Below are 23,599 nucleotides of genomic sequence, written 5' to 3'. Positions count from 1 at the left end.
AAAGATTATTCAATAGACTGAGAAAAGCTGGTCTCACCCTCCAACCCGAAAAATGTAAATTTCTCTGCCCTGAAGTAGATTATTTAGGTCACGTAATAACGAAAGAAGGCATAAAACCAGACCCTAAAAAGATTTCATCACTTAAAAATGCCTCAAGACCTAGAAATCATACGGAAGCCAGGAAATTTATGGGACTTGCAAACTATTACCGAAGATTCATACAAAACTTCGCGGAAAGGGCTAAACCTATAACAGATCTCACGCGAAAAACGAAGCCCTTCATATGGACCGAGGAAGCACAAAAGGCATTCGATGATATCAAAAATGCCCTCTGCGTAGATTCATTCCTCAAATACCCAGATTTTAACAAATCCTTCATCCTCGCTGTCAGCGCGTCAGACTCAGGGATATCCGGAATCCTCAGTCAGCAGACAACAGAAGGGGACGATGACTTAAAAAGAGACGGAGAGAAAATAGTGTCATGTGTTTCACGTGTCTTTCACGACACCGAAACCCGATACACTGACATCGAAAAGCAATGCCTTGCAGTAGTTTATGCCATCCAACAATTTCGACCGTATCTCCAAAAACACTTTACTTTAATAACGAGCAGCCCTTGTGTCACCTGGCTAAGGGACAGCACGACTGTCACCGAAAGGCAAGCTAAATGGCGGTTCAGATTAAGCGAATACAAATTTACTGTCATAGTTCGGCACAAAATCACCGAACAATATGCAGAAGGACTCTCATACAACCCCGAAGGTCGCCCCGAGCCCTTAGAAAACGAAAATAACAATACCACCGAAAACGAATATTTGGCACTGCCCATCATGGAGAATACTACCATAAAAACTCTCGTAAAATACTCTCGGATGAAGAAGCGATTCTATGGGTCAAGCGCCCTGGTCGTCCTCTCGGATCGAAAAACAGACCAAGAATCAGCAGCGCCCCGAAGTCAGAGAAACAATCGCTTCTCGTCTTAGGAAAAGGGAAATGGGAAAAACACGAGTCCCTCCCAAAATAAACTACTTCGAAAATAGCAACCTTGAGTTAACTATAGATGATCCCAAGTCGCAGAAAACCGGAAACGAAAAAGAGGGGGACGATGATGTTTTCTTGCCAGCCTTAACTCCCGGGACCTCCGCGATTACCCAACCAGATATGGGACAAGAGGGGGACGACGAAGCAGAGAGGGACGAAGAAGTAGAAAAGAATAGAGAAAACATCATCCGACCAAAACAGAGACGAAAAACCATCGAGTTAATAAAAATGTTCGACGAAATCATAAAAAAACGACCCCCGCCGGAAAATTCTTACAAAGAAAAAGCTCTAGAAAAAATGCTTCTAGAAGAAGCAAAAACTAACTATACCCCCCAAGAATTAGTAAAAATGAAGAGAACCAGCTCTGAAACTGCGAAAAACATCCGCCAATCGCTAAGTAAAATGCCTCCGCTCTGGCGAAGCGAAGAAGATTCCGTAGATGATACTGCAACTGAAATTAATGTCGACGAGTTTCTTAGAGACAACGACAATGACCTCGAAACAGAATCAAGCAGCGACATCAGCCCAGAAGATGCGGAAAGAAGCGAAGAAAATGAAACTCTCAGTGAAACGGAACACCCCGTCATCGTAGAGCCGGAACCTGCAACCTCAGCAGAAATTGCTAACATCAGAAACATCATCAACATTCACGATAAAAAGAAAAAACAAATGAATAAAAATTCACTAACACCACAAAACTTAATTAAATCCCGATTCACTGGATATTTGAGAGACGGTCCAGAACCCAGAACCCCAATCTTCGGAAGAGTCCTCATCCCTGATGAACAAGCGGCCATGGGTATCCATTATGACCACGCAAGCCGCCAAATCGTAGACGAACGCGGCAAGGGAATACAGGAAATAATCGAACTTGAACCGTGCAACACGAGTAACACCCCTATCGAACCAGAACGGGTAGAACAAATAAATAATTTACCACAAAGGATTAAATCAACCAATCCACCAGATAATAATAACTCGGAAAAATCCCACGAATCTGATAAAACCCTAAATAAGTTAACAACATGCGGGAATAAAACAGTGGGGGATGATGTAGGGACACACCGATTTGGACCACCCTTCATCGCTTTCGACCCTCCAACTTTCGAAGAAGCTGAAAATATCTTTGCCGAACGATGTAATCGACCAAAAATATCTTCACCCTCTAGTTCAGACGAAGTATACCTGAAAAAGGTCCCGAGATAAAAATAAAATTTGCAATCAGCCGAGATGGGCTCACTTCTGCCCGAGACCATTTATTACATTTCTTAGCGGCCGACTGCGAAATAATAAAACCTGTAGCGAAGCTGCTCCATGACTTAAAATTTATAAATGCCGAAGACCTTCATGCCTCAAAACCTACAAAAGGGGATGTATTTGTCACCAAATTAGGTCGTTGTAAAATCTTCACGGTATTTATTAAGACAAAACATTTCGAAAAACTAGACCCAACAGACCTGATCGAAGGATTGAAAAACCTTCGACAGTCGATGCACAAACATGACATTCATTCACTCCGCTGTGCAAAACAAGGAGATGAGTTCGATGACCTTAACATCCAAGCTTATTTACTACAAGAATTAAGAGACTGCCCACTAACAATTACTTTGTGCGAAGGGAATGTCGAGGTACCAGATGAATCCCTACGAATTAAAATAATCGAAGAAAATCATAACAGCTTAATAGGCGGCCACAAAGGCGTATTAAAAACTTATTGGCGCATTCGTGAAAGATATTACTGGCCAGGAATGAAAGACAATATCTATAATTATATCCGAGCTTGCGAAATCTGTCAGAAAAATAAACTCACGCGAATAAAGACCAAACAACCTATGTCCATCACAGATACACCCTTTGAACCTTTCGAGAAAATTAGTATAGACACGGTAGGACCCCTACCTATGACCCCTGACGGTAACTTACACATCCTAACGATCCAAGACAATTTCTCCAAAGCAGCTGCAGCAGTTCCTCTCCCAGATATCAGAGCAATAACTGTCGCAGACGCCTTATTAAATCATTATATTGCCCTTTATGGGTGCCCTCGCGTAATTCTATCAGACAAGGGCACCTCATTCACGAGCAAATTAATACAACAATTAGCCAAAGCACTGAAAATCCAAAGAATAACAACTTCCTCTTACTATCCTCAATCTAACGGAGCCTTGGAGCGATCTCACCAGCCTTTAGTCGACTACCTCCGGGCTTACGTAGATAAATTCAGTAACTGGGATCGATACATCCCAATGGCTATGCTTAACTATAATACCACTGTACATACGGCTACGAAATTCACACCATATGAAATTTTGTACGGAAGAAAAGCGCGTAGTCCAACTCAATTTCCCGACTTCAGTAAAATCGAATCATATAACGATTATCTAGCCGACCTGATTAACCGAATCTCCGAAATTCAACGAATATCTGCGGAAAACCTAACGAAAGCTAAACACGAGTCAAAAATCCGATTTGACAAACATATACACCCGCAAAATTTAACGTAGGAGACTTCGTGTATACGTTAAAAGAACCTAGAAAAAATAAATTAGATCATCACTATACTGGCCCATTTAAAATAGTTGAAATAAACGAAATGGGAAATTTAACAATAGAAAAAGAAAACGGAAAACGGAAACTAATCCACCCGAATAAGGCTAAACCAGCCAGCCGCGAAAATTTCGACTAAAAAGAACTTAGATTGTTTGTTTCAGTAAATATACACATACCTAGACGCAGAAATCTACAAAAAAAAAAAAAAAAAAAAAAAAAAAAATTTTTTAATATGATCCTTGAATCACTTCTCCTCCTGGGAATCGGATACCTGGCATGGGGAGCAGACGAAGTGAAAATAAAACCCATGGAGGCGAATCCGGGCCTACTATACGATCCATTCAAAAGAGTCCACCTCATCAGGGAAGAATGGCAAATCATCAGCTCAATAAACATCGAAAAACTAGTAACTCTCTATCCCTACTTAAATCAAAACATATGGGAAGCTTATGGGATATGCGCTCAAAAATTCAATCATTCATCCTGTGTGTCGTACCTAAGAACAAATACACACCGGGAAATATATGCCGAAATCGAACAAGCAAAACACCGGCTAAGGCAATTCCTCGAAGATCCTCAACTCGAAAAACTACGTCCACAGAATCGCACCAAAAGAGCACCGTGGTTCGGCTTCGTAGGCTCGATTGCGCGGAAACTATTCGGAACCATGGACTACAGCGACAAAGAACATATCTCCAACGAACTAGACAAGTTATATCAAGACAACAGGGAACTCGTACACCTATCTCAAAATAACACCCACATTATTAAGAGCGAAATCAACGAAATCCTCAAACACGAAACGAACCTAACCAACCGAATCAAAGAATTAGCAAAAGTTCAGCATCTCTGCAACAAACAACGAATAAACAAATAACTGACATGCAAAGGATTCAACTGTTCTCAATGATCGGCAATGAAAATATTCACCGAATGACTAACCACCTAAGAACTCTTAATAATGCAGAAAAAGCCATAGAGGAAGCAAAATGGGGAAAACTGACCTACCTAACGGTGTCAGCTAAACAACTAAACCAAGCCACCGCGGACATGATCAAAAACATCCGACCTTAAATCCGCCACAACCCCTGGACCACATGGACATCAGCACGCTAGCGAAGGTGTCGAAAGTAGAAACAAGAAAATCGAACGGCCACTTCCTGATAATAATAACCGTACCACTCTTCGACCAGACGCCGTGGTTATCATATGAACTAAAATCACTTCCCAAGGCCGAGAAAATCGGAGATCAATTATCAACATTGACAATTCAGCCTACGTCAAAATATCTAATGACGGAACCTGCATTCGAAGAATATTTCCTCGCTGAACAAGATTACGTGGACAACTGCAAACCCATTGGACCAGATATGGCCTGCCCAACCGACATTCCAACAAAAATAACGAAACTAGAAAAAGAAGTAGATTGTGAAATGGAGTTACTCATAAATCCAAAAACAGAAAATCTCAGAGAGTGCAACGTAAGAATAATCGAAAAATGTAAACTAACTTGGATAAAAATGAACGAGAAAAACACGTGGGCATACTCAACGTGTAAAGAAGAAAACATCCAGTGGAAATGCCCAGAACTAACTACCGGAAACACCATAATCAACGGAATCGGACTAATACACCTACAACAAGGATGCCAAGCAAACTGCAACCAATATAAAGTCCGAGGAACAGCTAGAGAATCAACAAACATAGAAATTATCGCACCAAGTTTCAATCTATCTCTCGAAACGTTAAACTCGAGTATCATATTTAACAATGAAAATCCCAATCTATTAACAAAACTTTCAAACCCAGCTACAATCATCGACAAATTCGAACCTTGGGGTCAAGGGCTAGAAGAAAATGAAGAAAAATTGTCATTAATAGCACTAGATCACCAAAATGAAGAAATAAATAAGAAAATAACCATCGGATCGGTATCAACAATCGGAATATTATCGATCATTATAAGCGGGTTCGCAATACAAAAGCTCATTCGTCGATGCCTACTAAAAACACGACAGAACAACAAAATAATCGAAAAGCCAGTCATTATAAAACTGAAAACAACAAAAGAAAAAACGACATCACCGTCGAAAGTCAATGAATCACTCCCAGAGAAATCTGAAACCAACGAAGAAGAAGCTCACCGAGTAAGCAAACAACGACTGAAGAAGCGCCCGAGAACATCGAGAAACCAAAGAAGTCGAAAACATTCCGACTAAAAGACTACAAATCACCGATCTAGACAAACCGAACATCAACATCGTAGAAAATAAGATCAACATTAAAGAATTGTTAATCATAAAACCGATGGCTCATTTTGGGGAAAACCGAAAATTGATAAAGTAAACCATTAATAATAAAAATCTTCCAATGACATTTTGCCTTATGAAATTTTAAAATAGCCAAAAACGAGTCAACGGTTTTCACATCAATATTTCTAGGAGAAAGAGATAGTAAAATGTAAAACAAATTTTCTCTTAATCTACAAAAATTTTTTTTCTTATTTTACAAAATTTTTTGCGACCATAAGACTCACAAGACCGAAGATAAATTTACCTCCGGCCTTGAGGGGACGAGTGGAAATAGCGCAAAACCTCAATTGAAAATTTTTTTCTCGCTTTTCTTTATATATAATATAAATTTAACATAAAATTTTCCTTTTCCATTTTACTATCACTATATCATACATTAAGAATTTTATTTTTCTATATATTATCAAATTATTCAATTAGTTAATTACATTCAATATTAAATCCATATAAAACTTATATTAAGAACCCAATTATACACTATTTAAATTCATACCACCTATATGTAACCAATTATCATGTTTAGTCATATTATTATATATTATTATGTCAAACTATTAAATATTTAACTATAAAAAAAAAAAAAAAAAAAAAAAAAAATTTCTTTTTATAATTCAAAACGATTAACTTAAAAGTTTAGTATTTAATAATCAAAAATAAAATAGGAAAAGAGAACTAGAAGAGGCATCTAGCGTTAAACGTAACGAGCTATTAAGTCCAGCGGAGTAGCTTATCGACGCCCGCTTCGTCGCAACCGCCTCTCGGCAAGCCACGCCCACAACCGCGTTACCGCATGGGTATACATATAATACACGTATACACATATAATTACGAATACACTTCTCTCTCTCTCACACTCTTCTAAAATAAACCTTTAAGAAATTTTCCTCACTACCTAAACCTAAATTATCTAACTAAATTACTATAGTTAACTATTTTATTAATCAATTATTAAAATACCGTTAAACTCTACTTACCTTTTTTTTCTAAATAGGATTAATTTTGAAAAAAAAAAAAAAAAGGAGAAAGTACAGGAAACAAAAATGAGAAAACAATACGAAATAAAAAGAAATAATTTTTATTTTTCAAAAAGAAAAAAAAAAGAATTTTTATATTTCTTTTACATAAGTTTTCACATAAAAATATAAAAAAAAAAAAAAAAGAGAAGGCGTCCAGCTCTCGGCGGAAGCGATGTCACCCGACACGCCTGGCCTGCAACAAAAAAAAAAAAGAAAAAAAAAAAACAATTAAATCCTAAAGTTTTTTTTCTAAATAATAACTATGAAGCATCACGCAACATACCTCTATCCCATGGCGACCAAACCATTAAAGACCGCCTCGAACAAGGCGATCCTTAACCGATTGATGTCCTCGTGGTTGGGGGCAAGCACTTCTTCAAAGTCCTGAACCTCAGCTACCATCGCTAGGTCCTGGAACGCGAAGAAGACAACTGCATCCACGACTTCGGGAGGCAGAGAGCCAAACAGGGTCACCAGGCATGAAGCCGAAAATAAAGCCTCTCTCGGATGGATAGGACGAGCCAACCCCGCTAAGAGACGAATCGCCCTTCTCAAATCCTGAAAAAAAAAAAAAAAAAAAAAAAAAAAAAAATTTATATTTTTTTATTTTTCTATATACAAATTTTTGTTATCAATTTTAAAATAATGCTTTACTTACCCTCTCCCCATACATCATTAGGACCATCTGGTACCAGGTACCATAGCCTTCAAAATTCACCTCACAAGTATACATATTTTTATTTTTTTGAGGAGAATATCCTTACAACAGCTCACGGTTTGAAGTACACTAACACTTAACCCGACTACGCGAACTCGAGAAGCAAGCAAAAAAAAAAAAAAAAAAAAAAAAAAAAATAATTTGTCAGCAAAATATGTACAATGCAATGCATTGCAAAATTAAAATATGAATTAAACTTAATTACAAGCACTAGATGACTCCTACTGTTACTCTTTTCATTATATCAAATTATATTAAGTTAAATCAAAATTTGTAAGTGGCTGGAAAAACTATACTAGCTTCTCGCTTTTCCGGGGGAATGTTATGTCCACCCCAAAATTTTTCTTTAAATTTAAATCACCCGCGCAGATGGAAGACTTCTCCCTGCGCGAAAGCCACAATAAAATATAAGCTACGCGACTGCTGGTTGACTAGCAGGGACTTCTGCAATCTCAGCACCGCGAGTATTTAAAAAGGCGATCAACTGCCAACGCCTTGTCTTTGATCAAGTAATTCGACTTCCGCGTTTAGTTGACGGACCCGTGCCTTGTAAAAGTCACTTATCTTAATTTGCGCTGCACTTAGGACGAGTTCAGACTTGGTTCAACTGGCAGGCCACGTATTGGTCTTTGAGCAATTAATTCGACTTCCGCGTTTAATTGACGGACCCGTGCCTTGTAAAAGTCACTCATCTTAATTTGCGCTGCACTTAAGACGAGTTCAGATTCGGTTCAACCAGCAGGCCACGTATTAGTTATTAGTTCTAAATATCTAGAGAACCGGAATCTCAGAATTCTAATTTGCTCTGCACGAGAATCCGGGCAGTAAGTTTAAATAAAATACCACTAAAAGCTAAATTTGCGCACTTTACCCTACGGGGACTGGAGGACGTTAGCTCATTTAAATTACTAAAATTCATTAAATTAAATTCTTTAAAATTCAAATTGTGAAAGTGTAAGTTTTAATGTTTATAAAAATAAATCTCAATTAAAGTGAAATCAGTTTCCAACAAGTCATTCCATAAAATAAGAAGCCCGTAATATAAGCAGCCCAAATCCACCCTACTCCATCCGCTGCGAGAACCAACCACAGGGCCCAAGTCAGGAAAAGGCGCTAACAGCAGCCCCAGAATCACGGATACAGTAACAACCAAAATTCCTGCAGAGAGTAAGTACATCTGCTAACATAAAAATCCGTCAGTCTCAAACGAAGGCGTGGTAAGTTCGTATCTCGAAAACGTCCCACATAAATAATTACAACAACGGAATTAAAACCTCCGTTGCGTATTCTTTAAACTGTTAGTCCAAACCTCCACCGTTTACGCTACCGCTCTAAAAACGCCCTTGGACATAACACCTTATTAGTAGTAGTAGTAGTAGTAGTAGTAGTAGTAGTAGTAGTAGTAGTAGTAGTAGTAGTAGTAGTAGTAATGTAAGTTATCGCAAGGTCGCTGAGCTTGCAAATATTTTGTATATGTATATTCACTAACCGTTTAGCATTAAATAATTAATTATTATATAATTTATAATCTTAAATAATTCCATTGATAAACGAAAATCTTACTTACCGTATACCTGCATATCAGATCTTATTTTAAGGATAATGAAGGGATTTTTTCTTATTAGCTATTATAATAATATTCATAATAAGCATAAATTATCAATACATGTATTATTAGTTATTGATACATAAGTTTTCGCAGAATACAATAGCAATAGACAAAACTCTTTAAATTTTATAAAATAAACATTTAACTTTTTATAATTATAATAGCAATAATTTTCGATTTTCAAACTTTTCATAATCATTTAAACATTCTTCACTTTAGCTATAATTTCTTTATCGAATAGCAACATTAATTCATAAGTAACAATATCGATATAGTTTTCAATAAACCATTCGTACGATTTACCTTCTTTAGCCGATAACTCACTAATCACACTATCTTTGACGGTATTATTCTTCAAATTTGATATCACACATTTACGAATGACTTCTTCAGGTAATTCGATGTTGCCAAGAAGTTTTGGTAAGAACTCTTGAACAGGTGTAAAAGGTGATTGAGACACACATTACAAGGTTCGACGAATTTTTGAAGATAATTCAAGCGGGCGTTCACGAGCTCTTCAAAACCGTAGATAGTTTGGAGTGTGTTCTCTCTCATTGTCACTTTTCGGCCACGCTGAACAGCAGTAGATGTTGATGATGATGGTTGTTGATCGGTTCTTTCAATGATGGAGAATAATTTAGCTTTCCCATACATGGACCCCAGCAGAGAATATTGAAAAGTATATCCATCAAGCGATGTTGTATCGAGCGGTAACTTTTTATACTGTGATTCGATTAAATTCAGATTACGGGCTAGTTTTTTAAGAACAGTCGTAAATTTTAACCACTTCGCTGATGCACATAAAATACCGCAGGCTTTTTCGTCAACAATAGCGATACATGGTTCAAACTTGTAAACATCACTATTCAATTTTAAACCAACAATGATTGACTTTGAGTGTGAATCATTTAATTTATAAGATGTAGTCAATAAGAAATCAAAACGTTCCCATGAAGGTATAAAACGGTGTTCTTCAACACCTTCGTCAGCTTGAAAATTCTCGTAGAAAGAGCGTTTAGCCATTGCAAATTAATAGTTGTTGCACCAACAATGTTCTTAAGCGAACTGATGCTGGTTACACACGGTTAACACCCACAACTCAATATGATGGTTAAGCATTTTTTCATATAATATTAACAAATGTAGAGTAGAGCTATGCGTTCACTGTCTAGACTACACGTGTGTTTTAAAAAAAAAAAGCCGTCTCAGCATAACGTGACCAGCTACTGCACACAATTTTTCTTATAATTATAAGACAGTTTCAATCAGCTTCTTGTAACTTACTAAAGTATTTTTGAAGACATAATGAACGCAGATAATTATATTTATCAGCAACCCTTTACGAGGGCTGTGTGTCAGCTAGTGCGATACATACGGGATAAATCACCTCGTTTGTGGTCTATCTACACCGAAACGCGTGTTTCAAGTTGGGTCTTTTTACAGCGTGACAGATTAATAAAACTATTGCGTAGAATTGTGGCTGTAGCTTCTTGCCGTGTGTTGTCAAGAGCTTATAAGAAAGGATTATTAACAAATAACACTTTATTAATGACAATTGCCGTTAATACAATCCTTCAAACAACAAAAGCAGACGCTGAGTGTTTAAAACCCTTCTTAACAGCTTATGGTAAGTATTTTTATTTCTAGACCGTACAGCGTTTAATTTAAATATCTCACACCTCATTTTTAATGGTTTTATAGAAGTCTATTGCCGCGATGAACTCCTAAATTCTGATAATACTTCTGATGACGATGAGGATGATATTGACATTAGCGTGAAAAAAGTAAGTTCGGTGTATTTAATCAAGATGTAAACCAATCGAATAATAATAATAATAATCGCAATTGTTTCATAGAACTGTCAAAAAACCTCAACATCTGCAGCTCTAAAAGGTGAGATAATAAGGCTAGACCGCTTTACCGGAGTGAAACGTTCACGGAGCCGTGCATCGTCTACTAGCTCCGATGATACGCATGTATCATATCCTACGGATACTGATGAAAATATGATGACTTTATCGGCTGATCTCGATTCGGAAGAAGAGTATTATCAACACGTAGCATATAATAATCGTCACAACAGCGATGCTGAAGAGATTATTGTAGAAGAAGACGAAGAAGAAGAAGAAGAAAAAGAAGAAGAGAGCACGCCTTTATTTTTTGATGACCCTGACGATTATTATGACGACAATAGTGATGACTCTAGTGATGATAATATACGTTCCTTTGTACAATCACACGCTCTAGGTATTTTACAAGATATTACAAATATTCACACACCCTTCGCTGCTTAAATTTAATTAAATATTATTACTGCTTGTATGACACCTTATGCGATTTAAATAAAAGTTTAAAATACTAACAACATGAACATCTACCTTATAAATAGTTTAATTGAAAATATACATATATATATATATAGGTGCCCAATATGGCGGTGTAACAACACGCTCGAGAGCAAAAGCCACACAGAACTCCTTACCATCTACATCGACAGCAGGCTTACCAGACGATCACGAAGCCTCAATTGAAGATCATACTTCAATTGAAGAGCATATTGTTGAACCACCTGGTAAAAGATTCAAAATCGAACGTGAAATAATTAAACATTATAAGCGGTTTCAAGCTAAAGGTAAAGAAACAACTTTAATAATACAAGAACCGCCGGTTAATACAGATCGCCTACAATGGTTTCACGACGCATTGAGCGATATTGTAACATATATTACAGCGGGTTGTAATGCGCATGACTATATAGGTTTTACAATTAATTATGAAAAACTCACACAGGGTGTAATATGGTCGCGTTTTCAATGTGCAAACGCTGTTACAGGCACTGATTTATGGAATTTGCTTACTAGCGTTTCTCAAAATGCCGGAGGCTTAACAACCAACGATAAAATAATTGTTACATCAGCTGTTGTCGCCGGTGTCGCGGGGTGTGGGAAAGTAATTTTATCTCATGAAAATATATTTAAACGATCCATTATAACAATCAATAACAATGATAACTTATGTTTACCTCGTTCGTTAGTTGTTGCAAAAGCATATATAGAACGTGGTGAGATCCGTTCAGGGTATTTGCAGAAACGATGGAAAAGCATAATTGATGGACGAAGGAGTTTTCAAGAGAAAGAAGCGTTTAAATTATTACAAACTTACCCGGTCGTTATACCGCGAAGGGGTTGCGGTTTAAATCAAATACAAAATTTTCAACACTACTTTGCCCGCGAGGGTACAGCTATCGTTGTTTATGAATTTTTAACTTTTGGTAAAGGTCAACCGCTTTTTGACGGTCGTAATGCTGTTCAAGAAGCGTTCGGAAACGTTTGCAATACAATTAATTTATTATATTACCAAGACACTAATCATTTTCAACCAATAATAAATTTAGCGGGTGCTTTAGGCAGTCGTGCATTTTGCGAAACTTGTAATAAAGGATATGAATCAGCACGTGGTCATAGGTGTTCTAAAAAGTGCCCGCGCTGCAACGTGGCACCTGTGTGTAGACAAATATGTAAAAAAAACATGCCTTAACTGTAAGCGATGGTTTTCAAACGATGATTGTAACTCAAATCACTTAAAAACTGGTTCGGCTAATTTGAGAGGTAAAAATAAAAATTTCACAGTTTGCGAAGCATTAAAATTATGCGGTGTTTGTTATCGTTATATCTTTCATAATGTAGAACATAAATGCAACATAAATTATTGCAAAGTGTGCTGCTGCGAAAGGCCTCTGAATCATTATTGTTTTATGGCCCCCTTGAAAAAAAAAGAATTACCAAAAGTCTTATTTTTATTTTATGATTTCGAAACACAGCAAAATGAACGTGTAAAAGGTAACCGTAGTACAAGAATTCATATACCTAATCTGTGTGTAGTTCAAAAACTTGTACTTATTGTTGGGATGACAAATATGTTTCTGAAAACTGTGCTGAATGCGGTGTGCGTGAATTTATTTTTAACGACAAACCTGTAGAAAAATTAATCGATCTAGCTTTAAAAAATACTAAAAAATTTTCGAAAACTATATGTATAGCTCACAATGCTAGAAGTTTTGATGCTCAATTTATTTTGAAATGTATGATAGAAAAGAATAAAACAAGGCTACCGGATTTAATATTAAATGGTACCAAAATAATTGTTATGCGTATAGGTAACACGGTTTTTTTAGACAGTCTAAATTATTTACATATGCCTTTGAGAGATCTCCCAGAAGCTTTCGGTTTCAATAACGAAGTATCGAAAGGATATTTTCCTCATTTATTCAACAAACCCTGTAATAGGGGTTATGTAGGTCCTATCCCTGCTGTCAAATATTTTTCTCCTGATACTATGTTTCAACAAGAGCTTGAAGTATGTTTTCAATTTTGATTCCGAAATCAAATTTTATTGTCGAAACGATGTTATTGTGTTAAGAAGAGCTTATATGCAGTTTCGGGATATGTTTATAAAGTGTGGAAATGTTTGCCCGTTTTCAGAGTGCACTACAATAGCGTCAGCTTGCTCAAAAATTTATCGCCGTAATTTTCTTAAACCCGATACAATAGGTATTTTACCGGCTACAGGTACATACAGATGGTCTCAGAATCAATCATTGAAAGCTATTAAATGGTTAATTTTAAAAGAACGTGAGTACGGTTATAGAATTACACAAGCAGCGCGTGGTAAAGAACAGCGTTTACCTTCCGGTATAGTGGTGGATGGTTACTTTGAAAATTCTAGAACAGGTAAAAAAACCGTATTACAATTTCACGGGTGTTACTGGCACGGGTGTCCTAAATGTTATAAAGTAAACCGTGATAGAAAACTAAATAATAACTACCAAGAAATAGATAATATGGATACTCGATACGAACGTACCATTGCTATATCCGAAAGAATTCGAAACTTGGGTTATAAATTAATAGAGGAGTGGGAATGTGATTTTGATTTATACTTAACCAACAATCCTGAAACACTTATAGCGTTGCAAAATCACCCTTTAATCAATATAGAGCCCTTAAACCCACGAGATGCTTTTTTTGGAGGTCGTACGGAAAGCTTTATATCGTTATATGATGCAAAAGAAAATGAAAAAATTAAGTACGTAGATGTTTGCTCGCTGTATCCTTACATTTGTAAAACAGGTAAATTCCCAATAGGCCACCCTAAAATATATATAGGTAAGGAATGTTCTGAAATTATAGGTCCTAACAAGGATTTATCAAAAGTAGAAGGGCTAGTTAAATGCACTATTTTACCACCGCAGAATTTATACCACCCAGTACTCCCTTGTAAGCTCCATAATAGACTTCTTTTCACTTTATGTCGTTCTTGTGCTCAAGAATTAAAGCAAACAAACTGTACCCATAAAATTAAAGATAGGCTTTTAAGAGGCACATGGGTTGTTGATGAGATACGAAAGGCCATTCAGAAAGGATATAAGTTACTTAAAGTATATGAGATATGGCATTATAAAATAACGCAGTACAATCCAGAAACAGGTATTGGTGGAATATTTGCAGATGATATTAATACATTTTTAAAAATTAAAACTGAAGCTTCTGGATACCCCAGAGACTGTATTACAGATCAACAAAAAACACAATATATTGCTGCTTATAAAAAAGCTGAGGGTATTAAATTAGATAGTGAAAAAGTTGAAGTAAACCCTGGGTTACGTTCTGTAGCGAAGCTCAGCTTAAACTCTCTTTGGGGTAAGTTCGGTCAGCGCGAAAATTTGATGCAGACAGAAATTGTCACGACGCGTGCACGGTTGATGGAAATGTTAACAGACAGTCAACTCGAAATTTGCGGCTTCTTACCAGTAAATGATAAAACATTGTACATAAATTTTATTCATAGTAAAGACGCTCTCAAACCGTCACGTACAACGAATGTTGTGATAGCAGCTTATACAACGGCTCAAGCTCGACTTAAACTGTATAGTTACTTAGAAAAATTAGGTAAGAGAGCGTTATATTGCGATACTGATTCATGTATTTATATTTCATCAAATGGTCTGTACGAACCTCCGACCGGTAAATTTTTTAGGTGAGCTGACCGATGAGCTAGAGAAATATGGTATAGGTAGTTATATCACATCATTTGTAACAGGAGGCCCTAAATTTTATGCTTTTACAATACTTACACCTGACGGGTCTATAAAAGAAGTGTGTAAGGTTAAAGGTATAACTTTAAGTGTTTCAACCAGTCTTAAAATTAATTATAAAACCGTAAGGTCTCTTGTCACAGGTGAAAGAAAAAAACCTATTAAAATAAAATTTGACGCTATACGAAGAACATGTTTTCACGCTGTTGTTACAAAGAAAGAAAAGAAAAAAACGTACCCGCAATTTAAGAAAAGAAAGTTTGAAAATAAATACATGACATTACCGTTTGGTTATAAAATGTAATTATATATTTTTCAGGAAATAAATTTAGATAAATTAATATTGTAAATGGAATTATGTATTTAACGAAATAAATTCAGATAAATTAATATTGTAAATGTAATTATGTATACAATGAAATAAATGTGTTCAACTATCTTTCTAAGTACGCAAATACAGTAAACGCTTAAAACGTCTCACTTTCCGCTGGCTTTTTCCTTTTTTTCGCATTGATAACCTATTTAAATGTGTTTTCAATTGTTATTGGTTAAAAAAAAAAAAAATTTAACCACGCCTTCCTTAACCGACACCGCAGCTTTATAAATTTATTCATATACCACAGTTTTTCTTTTACTACCGAGAGTGATAGTTATACACGCTGTGTTTTCAAGTATTCTACACACATTAAAAATTTAAATGGATCTAATTATTGATATCCAGGGCTTCACAGACGGCCGAGGCAAATTTTTACCAAAAGAAGTTGCTTTAAATACTGTAGAGCACGGTATTCAAAGGCACTGGTTGATTAGATCACCATTTCCTTTTAATAAATTACCCCTAAAGGACCGGCATCAAAACACATGGTTAACTTTTAATCATCATGGTTTGAAATGGGCGGATGGTTCCGTTTATCTCTCAAATTTAATTGATAACATCAAATTTTATTCTGAAAAAGCTCATCGTATTTATGTACGCGGGTCTGTAAAAGCGAAATATCTTGAAGAGTTATTACAAAGAGAAATTATTAATTTAGAAGAACCTTCGTCAGAATGTCCTAAGTTTGAGAATTTAGAACCTGAAGTAATTAACTGCGTATTCCATGGAAAGACTTCATTACCGGATAAGCGTTTTTCGTGTGCATTAAATAATGTTTTGTGTTTACAAAAGTGGCTTCTAAAAGAACGTTTGAATACAGAATCTTTTTCATGTAAGCACGTTTAGATTTGTCAGCAAATTCTCAGCTGTAACATCTCTTAAAGACTGTATTGTTAGCTCGTACGCTCATTATATTCAAGCTAGTGTTAAAAGACACATTATTATCACAGTCAATATGTGCTATCCTAAAATGAAAGAAGTGATTTTGAAAGATGAGTCTGGAATATTACCAATAATCGAAGTGCGTGAAGAGGATTTAATGGCCTTTCGGACTTTTTGGCCTCATGATCCTCTTTTCCAGATTTTATCAAGGAGCTTAGATGAAGAAACGGTTGTGTGGCTGTCTCTGTGCACACGTCTTGTAAGGCGTCCATCAACGTTTCTACAGGTACATTAAAAATTTTATTTGCTAACTTATGATTTCATGTACTTTCTAACTTTTCTTAAACTTTTAAAACATTGTAGTTTTTTGAGAATCTTAGTCAAGACATATTCGAATCAGCCATGAGGTCAGCACCTGAGCTTGTGCAACAAGCTCTTATACCACATCGAAACATGTCGATGAGCAGCAGTGGCAGTGTTAGCAATAGCAGCAGTAGCGGCTGTGGCGGCAGCACTACCGGCAGCAGCAGCCGTGATTAAGATTATATTTATGAATTATATTTATCTATTTATATATGCAACGCTTTCTACGACATAAATTATAAAAATAATATCATTGAAATTGTATTTGGAGATACCAATCATTGGAAAATATAAATAAAGTTCCTATTATAGCCGATGAAAATTAATCTATATTATTTATCATCAGTATGTGTTTTTACGATTTACACCCCGTAGATCTTAGCAGAGTCTGTCTTTATATAACATAACATTTTATAAATTAGCTCAGTATATATTATGGATCCACGTTGGAAACATCCATGGACATCAATTATATGCGGTCCTACTGGTTGCGGTAAAACAGTATTCGTAAAAAGATTCATCAAACATTTATCTCTAATGAGTGATACAAATTTCTCAAAAATAATATTTCATTACGCTGAATGGCAGCCGGGCTACAATGAGTATATTCATGATAAAAACATTGAGTTTCATGAAGGTCTTCCAATAGGTGAAGAATACGGTTGTGATAATAATCCAAAACTAGTAATTATTGACGATTTGATGCGTGAAGCATCAAATAATGCTATAATAGATCTTTTTACAAAAGGTAGTCATCATAGGAATTTGAGTGTTATTTTTTTGACACAAAATATTTTCCATCAAGGTAGAGGTCAAAGAGATATATCATTAAATGCGAATTACATTGTAGTTTTTAAAAACCCACGCGATAGATCATAAATTCAACATCTAGCGCGTCAAGTGAGTCCGGAAAATACACGTTTTCTACAAGAGATTTATTACGAAGCGACATCTTTACCACACGGTTACTTACTACTGGATTTAAAACAATCAACTCCAGAAAACTGCCGTTTCCGATGCTCTATTTTCCCGGACGACCCATACCAGGTGGTCTATGTGTCGAAAAAGAGTATAAATTATAAAACTAAAAGGAATAATGTACCAGTAGTTCTTTGATAATGGGCGAGCTCACACCTATAAAAAAAAAACAGCTACGTGTATTACAAGCATTGTGCTATCTAAATAATACGCAACGCTTAGCTGTTTTACGTAAAGCTGATCCTGCTTTAATACGTTGTATTTGCGAGTGTATATTAAACATATTACGCGGTAACGTACCTTTAACAACGGGTCATAAGAAAATTAAAACGTCACATTACGATTTTAAGAAAATTATCATCAGGAGGAAGCAATCTAAATACTAAAAAGAAAATAATTATTCAAAAAGGCGGCTTTTTACCTTTATTTTTAGCACCTGTTCTGGGTGCTTTGGTTGCAAATATAATTTCTAAATAAAACATTTAGTAAAATCATGGAACACGCCCGTAAGATGGTGTTAGTACCTGAGGATAAAATTCATGAGAAATTGGCAGTCTCAGAAAAAAATGAAGATATCGCAAAAAATAAATCTTGTCTTACTAGTGGAACAGTGTTAACTAGGCTCGACAATGAAATGTATGAAATTTTAAATTCTACGGGTAAATATAACTCAGACCGTGAAAAATGTCAAGCCTATTTACAAACACTTGAGCGATATCTTAGGATTCTTGAAAATGAAAAAAAATCTGTCAACGCTGCTAATATAGATACCAACATAAATGTTTCAGACCTGGCTGTAGACAACAACAACTCTAAATTCTTCGAGAGTAGTGCAGGTTCTTCCGAAAGTGAAATTGATCATCGTTCTTCATATGATGTAGTTATCGATAATTCGGTTATAGACAGTGTACCTAGAAGATTCAGAGGAAATGCAGCGCGGCTATTAAAAAGACTAAGAAGTGCACCTGCCACGTTAATATCTTGGGACGATAGAGGTCTTGTGACAATTAGAGGTAAAAAAGTAGCACGTTCTAATATCACTGATCTTTTAAACGATGTGTTGAGGTCTAGAAAGAGTGTGAAAGCGATAGGTCGTCAACAGTTTGCTCAAGTACTGCAAACGTTAAACATTCCGCGTGAATACATCGGTAATCGAGCTTATTTTAACGAAGAAATGTCAACTTCTACACCTAGAAGACGATCTGTTAATTTTTCCGTGCCTGAAATACTTACAGAACACACATCCTTAGACGAATTACAATTAAATCAAAACGGTGAAGGTTCTATAAATAAAAACAGTCAAAGTAAAAAAATACCATGGATAAAGTTGAGATAGATAAAAAACTAAAAAACATCTATTATGATCCTATAAGACCAGAAAGTTTTTCAGGTGCTAAAAATATTCTAAAATACTCTGCTGAAAACAAATCAGAGCTATCTCAAGATGATGTTAAGGAATGGTTAAATAAACAAGAAATTTTTACAAAGCACCGTATGAACAGGAAACGTTTTATTAGAAGGACTTACAATGTTGAATCAATAGATGATGTCTGGGAAGCTGATTTAGCTGATTTACGAAGTATCTCTACGTATAACAAGGGTTATAAATATATATATTGATGGTGATCGATGTATTGAGTAAGTATGCGTGGGCTGAGCCTCTAATAAATAAAACTAGTCTAAGTGTGACTCAAGCATTCCAAAAAATCTTAAGTAGAAGTAACAAAAGAATACCCCGCTTAGTGCAGACAGATAGCGGAAAGGAGTTTCTTGGAGAGCCTTTTCAAGAGCTTTTAAGAAAAAAAGGAATATTTTTTAGAACAGCACGCAACCCTGACGTCAAAGCAGCTATTGTAGAACGTCTAAATAGAACGATAAAGGAGAGAATATGGCGTTATTTTACGTATTCCCGCACAAAAAAGTATTTAGACATATTACAAAAAATTATTTACGCTTACAATCACACAACGCATACTGGTTGGTGATTTGGTACGTATCAGTAAAGCAAAGGCAGCGTTTACGAAAGGATATGAGAGTGGCTGGAGTAGCGAAGTTTTTAAAGTATCAAGTATTTCTGAATATCGCCAACCACCGGTTTTTATATTAACCGATCTTCAAAACGAACCAATCAACGGTATATTTTATGAAGAGGAATTATCTAAGGTTGAATAAATGTCTTTAGAAAGAGATAATTTTTACATAGTGCTACCTAGCAATAGCAGCATGAAATACTTCCCGGACAACACAACTACTCATTTTATAACGCGTTTGCCCTATCCTTTAGAACTTAACGGATGGTGGGATGTTGCTTTAGTGGAAATCCAGACGCCAATGACAATCTTACATATTCCTAAAGATTTCACGAAAGTTACATTAATCGTTGAATATATAGATACAGAAGATAATAATAAAATAATGGATTCATTCCTTTATTCTAACAACATACCACATGGTCAATATCAAAATATAGGCTCTTTAGTGGATTCTCTCAACAAACTTAAATCTGTTTCAGAGCATATCAATTTTACTTGTAGTGCTGGCGGTTTCATAAAATTTTATACAACATGCAAGTGTGAAAATGCAAGACATACGCTGGCATTAAGTGATCGGCTCTGGCATATATTAGGCTTTGAAGAAAGTTCGTTTTCTAAAGTTATAACAGACGGCCCTGATGACTGTTGCGGATCTAATCCAGCCTCTCTATCTCAAGCTATACCAGGAAAATTATTCGTTTATACAGATATTTGTGAAGGCTACATAACAGGAGATATTCAGGCCCCTCTACTACGTGTTGTGCCTCTTGATCACGATCAATACATTTACGGTTCAACTAAAATTAAAAGTTTTTCGCCTGGCCAATATATACCTCTATTACATAAAAGTATGGCTACTATCGAAATTGATATAAGAGACGAATATGGTAAACCCGTGCCATTCGAATACGGGACGTTGACAGTAACGTTACATTTCAAAAGAAGTTTTAAGATTCTCTACGATGATAGACTTCGAGATGATACAATACGGTGACGGTACCCGTAGTTATTCTGGAATAAGCCATGTTTATGTAGGATCACCTTATCAAAGAGGGCATGGTATAGGTAGTTTTTGGGCGGCTTATTCAGAAGAGTATTACCTTTTTTAAAAAGCGGTCTTAAGACCGTTGGTAAAGAAGCTTTAAGATCAGGTGTAAATATAGCTACAGATGTTTTGGATCACCAAATCCCCGTTGAAGAATCATTTAAAACGCGCGTGCGCGAGTCAGGTAAAAATTTAAAACGTAAAGCCCAGGAAAAAATTGATAGTCTTATGAACGGGTCTGGCTATATACCTACCCAGTTTGCCTTAACCAACGGTATGAGCAACACACAACCAAACTCAAGAAAACGGATTGTTAAAAAAAAAAAAAAAAAAAAAAGGCGCATTGTCAAATCTAAAGTGAAAAATAAAAGTAATGTTAATAAAAAAAAGATCGCTATTAAAAAGAAAAAGAATAACAATAAAAATAAAAAACTACGTACAGTGGCTGACATTTTTGATAAAAATTTCTAAAATGTCGTTTTTACATGTACATTCGTGTGAGTGTGCTAAAACTGAGTTAGAATTATTTCCTCTACCGCCGACCCAAACAACAATTGAAAGTTCCCAATGGGTTCATTATAAACCAATTTCATCATTGACTGATAACTCGCCGATAGAATTTGTTGTTCAAGGTCAAGGGGATGAATACATTGATTTAGCACATACGATGTTAAGGTTATGCGTGGGTATTACCCGAAGAAGCCCTGTGACAGCTAGCGCTCACCCTCCTAAAGTAGCACCTATAAACAATTTTATGCATTCAATATTCAGTCAAGTTGATGTGTTATTCAATCAAAAACCTGTATCAACACCTAATAATTTATATCCGTACCGGGCATACATAGAAACTTTATTGAACTACGGAGCAGATGCCAAAAAATTGCATTTAACTACTGTAGGGTGGTGCTGTGATACCCCTGGAAAAATGGATAGTTTAACCGACGAGAATTTAGGCTTGAAAAAACGAAAAGAATTATTAACGTGTGATAAAACAGCAGATTTTATTGGTCATCTACATTGTGACGTTTTCAATCAAGAAAGATTTTTAATTAACGGTGTAGAAATGCGATTACGATTAACATGTGCACGTGATACTTTTTGTCTAATGGATGACACAGTAAACGGTTGTGTATACAATATTAGTGACGCTAGTTTATTAGTGCGTCGTGCAAAAATTTCACCAGGAACACTTGTAGCACACGCCCGTATGTTAGCTAAAACTACTGCTAAATATCCACTGACCAGAGTTGAGGTTAAAGCTGTTTCAATGGCAGCTGGTGTACATGGCGAGACTATGGACAATATCCTTCATGGCCAAATACCTAGACGTTTAATCATCGGTTTTGTTGATAATAAAGCATTTAACGGCGATGCTTCGATGAATCCTTTCAATTTCCAAAATTTTGGGATTAATTATTTATCGCTGTATGTTGACGGTCGGCAAATACCGTCAAAACCACTCCAGCCTGATTTTGGAAACCGTATGAATTACATAGACGCTTATCACACGTTATTCTCAGGCACAGGTATTCATTTTTTGAACGAAGGGAACTCTATAGACAGATTTGATTACCCTAACGGCTATTGTTTATATGCTTTTGATTTAACGCCCGATTTATCAGCTAATAGTAACACTCATTGGAATTTAATCAAACATGGTACAGTTCGTATAGAGGTCAGATTTGATAAAGCACTGGCTACAACTACAAACTGTATAGTATATGCCGAATATGAAAGTGTTTTAGATATAGATGCTTCGAGACAAGTAACTATAGATTTCGCCGGGTAAGCAAGTATTTAAAATTTAGTATACGCTTTGCTGTAGTACGGTGGAGACCGATATGTCTTCTGTTGTTATATATATCCAAGGCTTTATAAATAACGACCGTGAATTTTTCCTAAAGAAATAGGTGTAACCTCTCTAATTAACGGTGATACTGCACATTGGATTTTGGCTCCTGAATTCTCGTTTAACCTGCTATCCGAAGAAAGACAGCTCGAAAACAACGCCTTAACCCGAAAACATGGTCTTGAATGGTACGATGGGGAATCAATGGTAAAATACGTGCATACACAGTTACGCTTTTTTGTCAAAATTCTATGAAAATTTATACAAGAGGGAGGGCACAAAAATCATACTTGGAATCTCTACTCTGCAGACCAGTTATAAATATTGAAGATTTGCAAGACAGTCCCTCAGTATCTACGCTGCATCAGCCACGGTTAACCTGTTGTGCCTTACACAGTGTTTTGGAATCTCGAAGAAATCGGAGTCTTGGTTATAATCAGTGTGCTTTGTCTTGTGCTGACTTACTGAAACAGTGGTTAAGTAAGAAAGCAAATTCTGAAGCTAGTGAAAATAGCTACGAACCTTCACTCGTTTGTCCTTGGGGGTGTGAGGCTTGTAATGAACACGGTGCAGGTCTTAAAAGCTATTCAGTATATACCATACCACGCGATTGGAGTGTATCCTGCAGACAGGATCCCGAGAGTCTGGACTAAGCCTACAGCCTTCGTAATAAACACAGATGGATGCCATAAGCCAGGACAGCACTGGGTCGCCATATACGTCGATAGAGATG

General features: G+C 36.1%; 3 protein-coding genes across 3 annotated transcripts; 2 read left to right on the top strand and 1 right to left on the bottom strand.

Moving 5' to 3' along the window:
- Positions 1–7,204: 7,204 nt before the first annotated feature.
- On the bottom strand, positions 7,205–7,774 carry LOC141534080 (uncharacterized). Its single transcript, XM_074253220.1, has 2 exons — positions 7,578–7,774; positions 7,205–7,477 (listed from the first exon to the last, which is right to left on the bottom strand). Exons 1-2 carry the CDS (start codon positions 7,650–7,652, stop codon positions 7,205–7,207), a joined length of 348 nt encoding a protein of 115 aa, XP_074109321.1. The 5' UTR covers positions 7,653–7,774.
- An 8,826-nt stretch (positions 7,775–16,600) lies between these two features.
- LOC141535264 (uncharacterized) lies at positions 16,601–17,156 on the top strand. The gene is made up of 2 exons (XM_074255121.1): positions 16,601–16,884; positions 16,962–17,156. The coding sequence occupies exons 1-2, from the start codon at positions 16,672–16,674 to the stop codon at positions 17,136–17,138; spliced, it is 390 nt and encodes a 129-aa protein (XP_074111222.1). The 5' UTR covers positions 16,601–16,671; the 3' UTR covers positions 17,139–17,156.
- Positions 17,157–21,489: 4,333 nt separating this feature from the next.
- On the top strand, positions 21,490–22,806 carry LOC141534079 (uncharacterized protein F54H12.2-like). The gene has a single exon (XM_074253219.1). The coding sequence runs from the start codon at positions 21,490–21,492 to the stop codon at positions 22,804–22,806; it is 1,317 nt and encodes a 438-aa protein (XP_074109320.1).
- Positions 22,807–23,599: the final 793 nt, after the last annotated feature.

This window comes from Cotesia typhae, unplaced genomic scaffold (genome assembly GCF_013202065.1).
Source record: "Cotesia typhae breed Kobodo isofemale line unplaced genomic scaffold, CoteBio_Ctyphae scaffold_13, whole genome shotgun sequence".
Lineage (NCBI taxonomy): Eukaryota > Metazoa > Arthropoda > Insecta > Hymenoptera > Braconidae > Cotesia > Cotesia typhae.
This window is presented reverse-complemented; position numbering and strand designations above follow the sequence as displayed.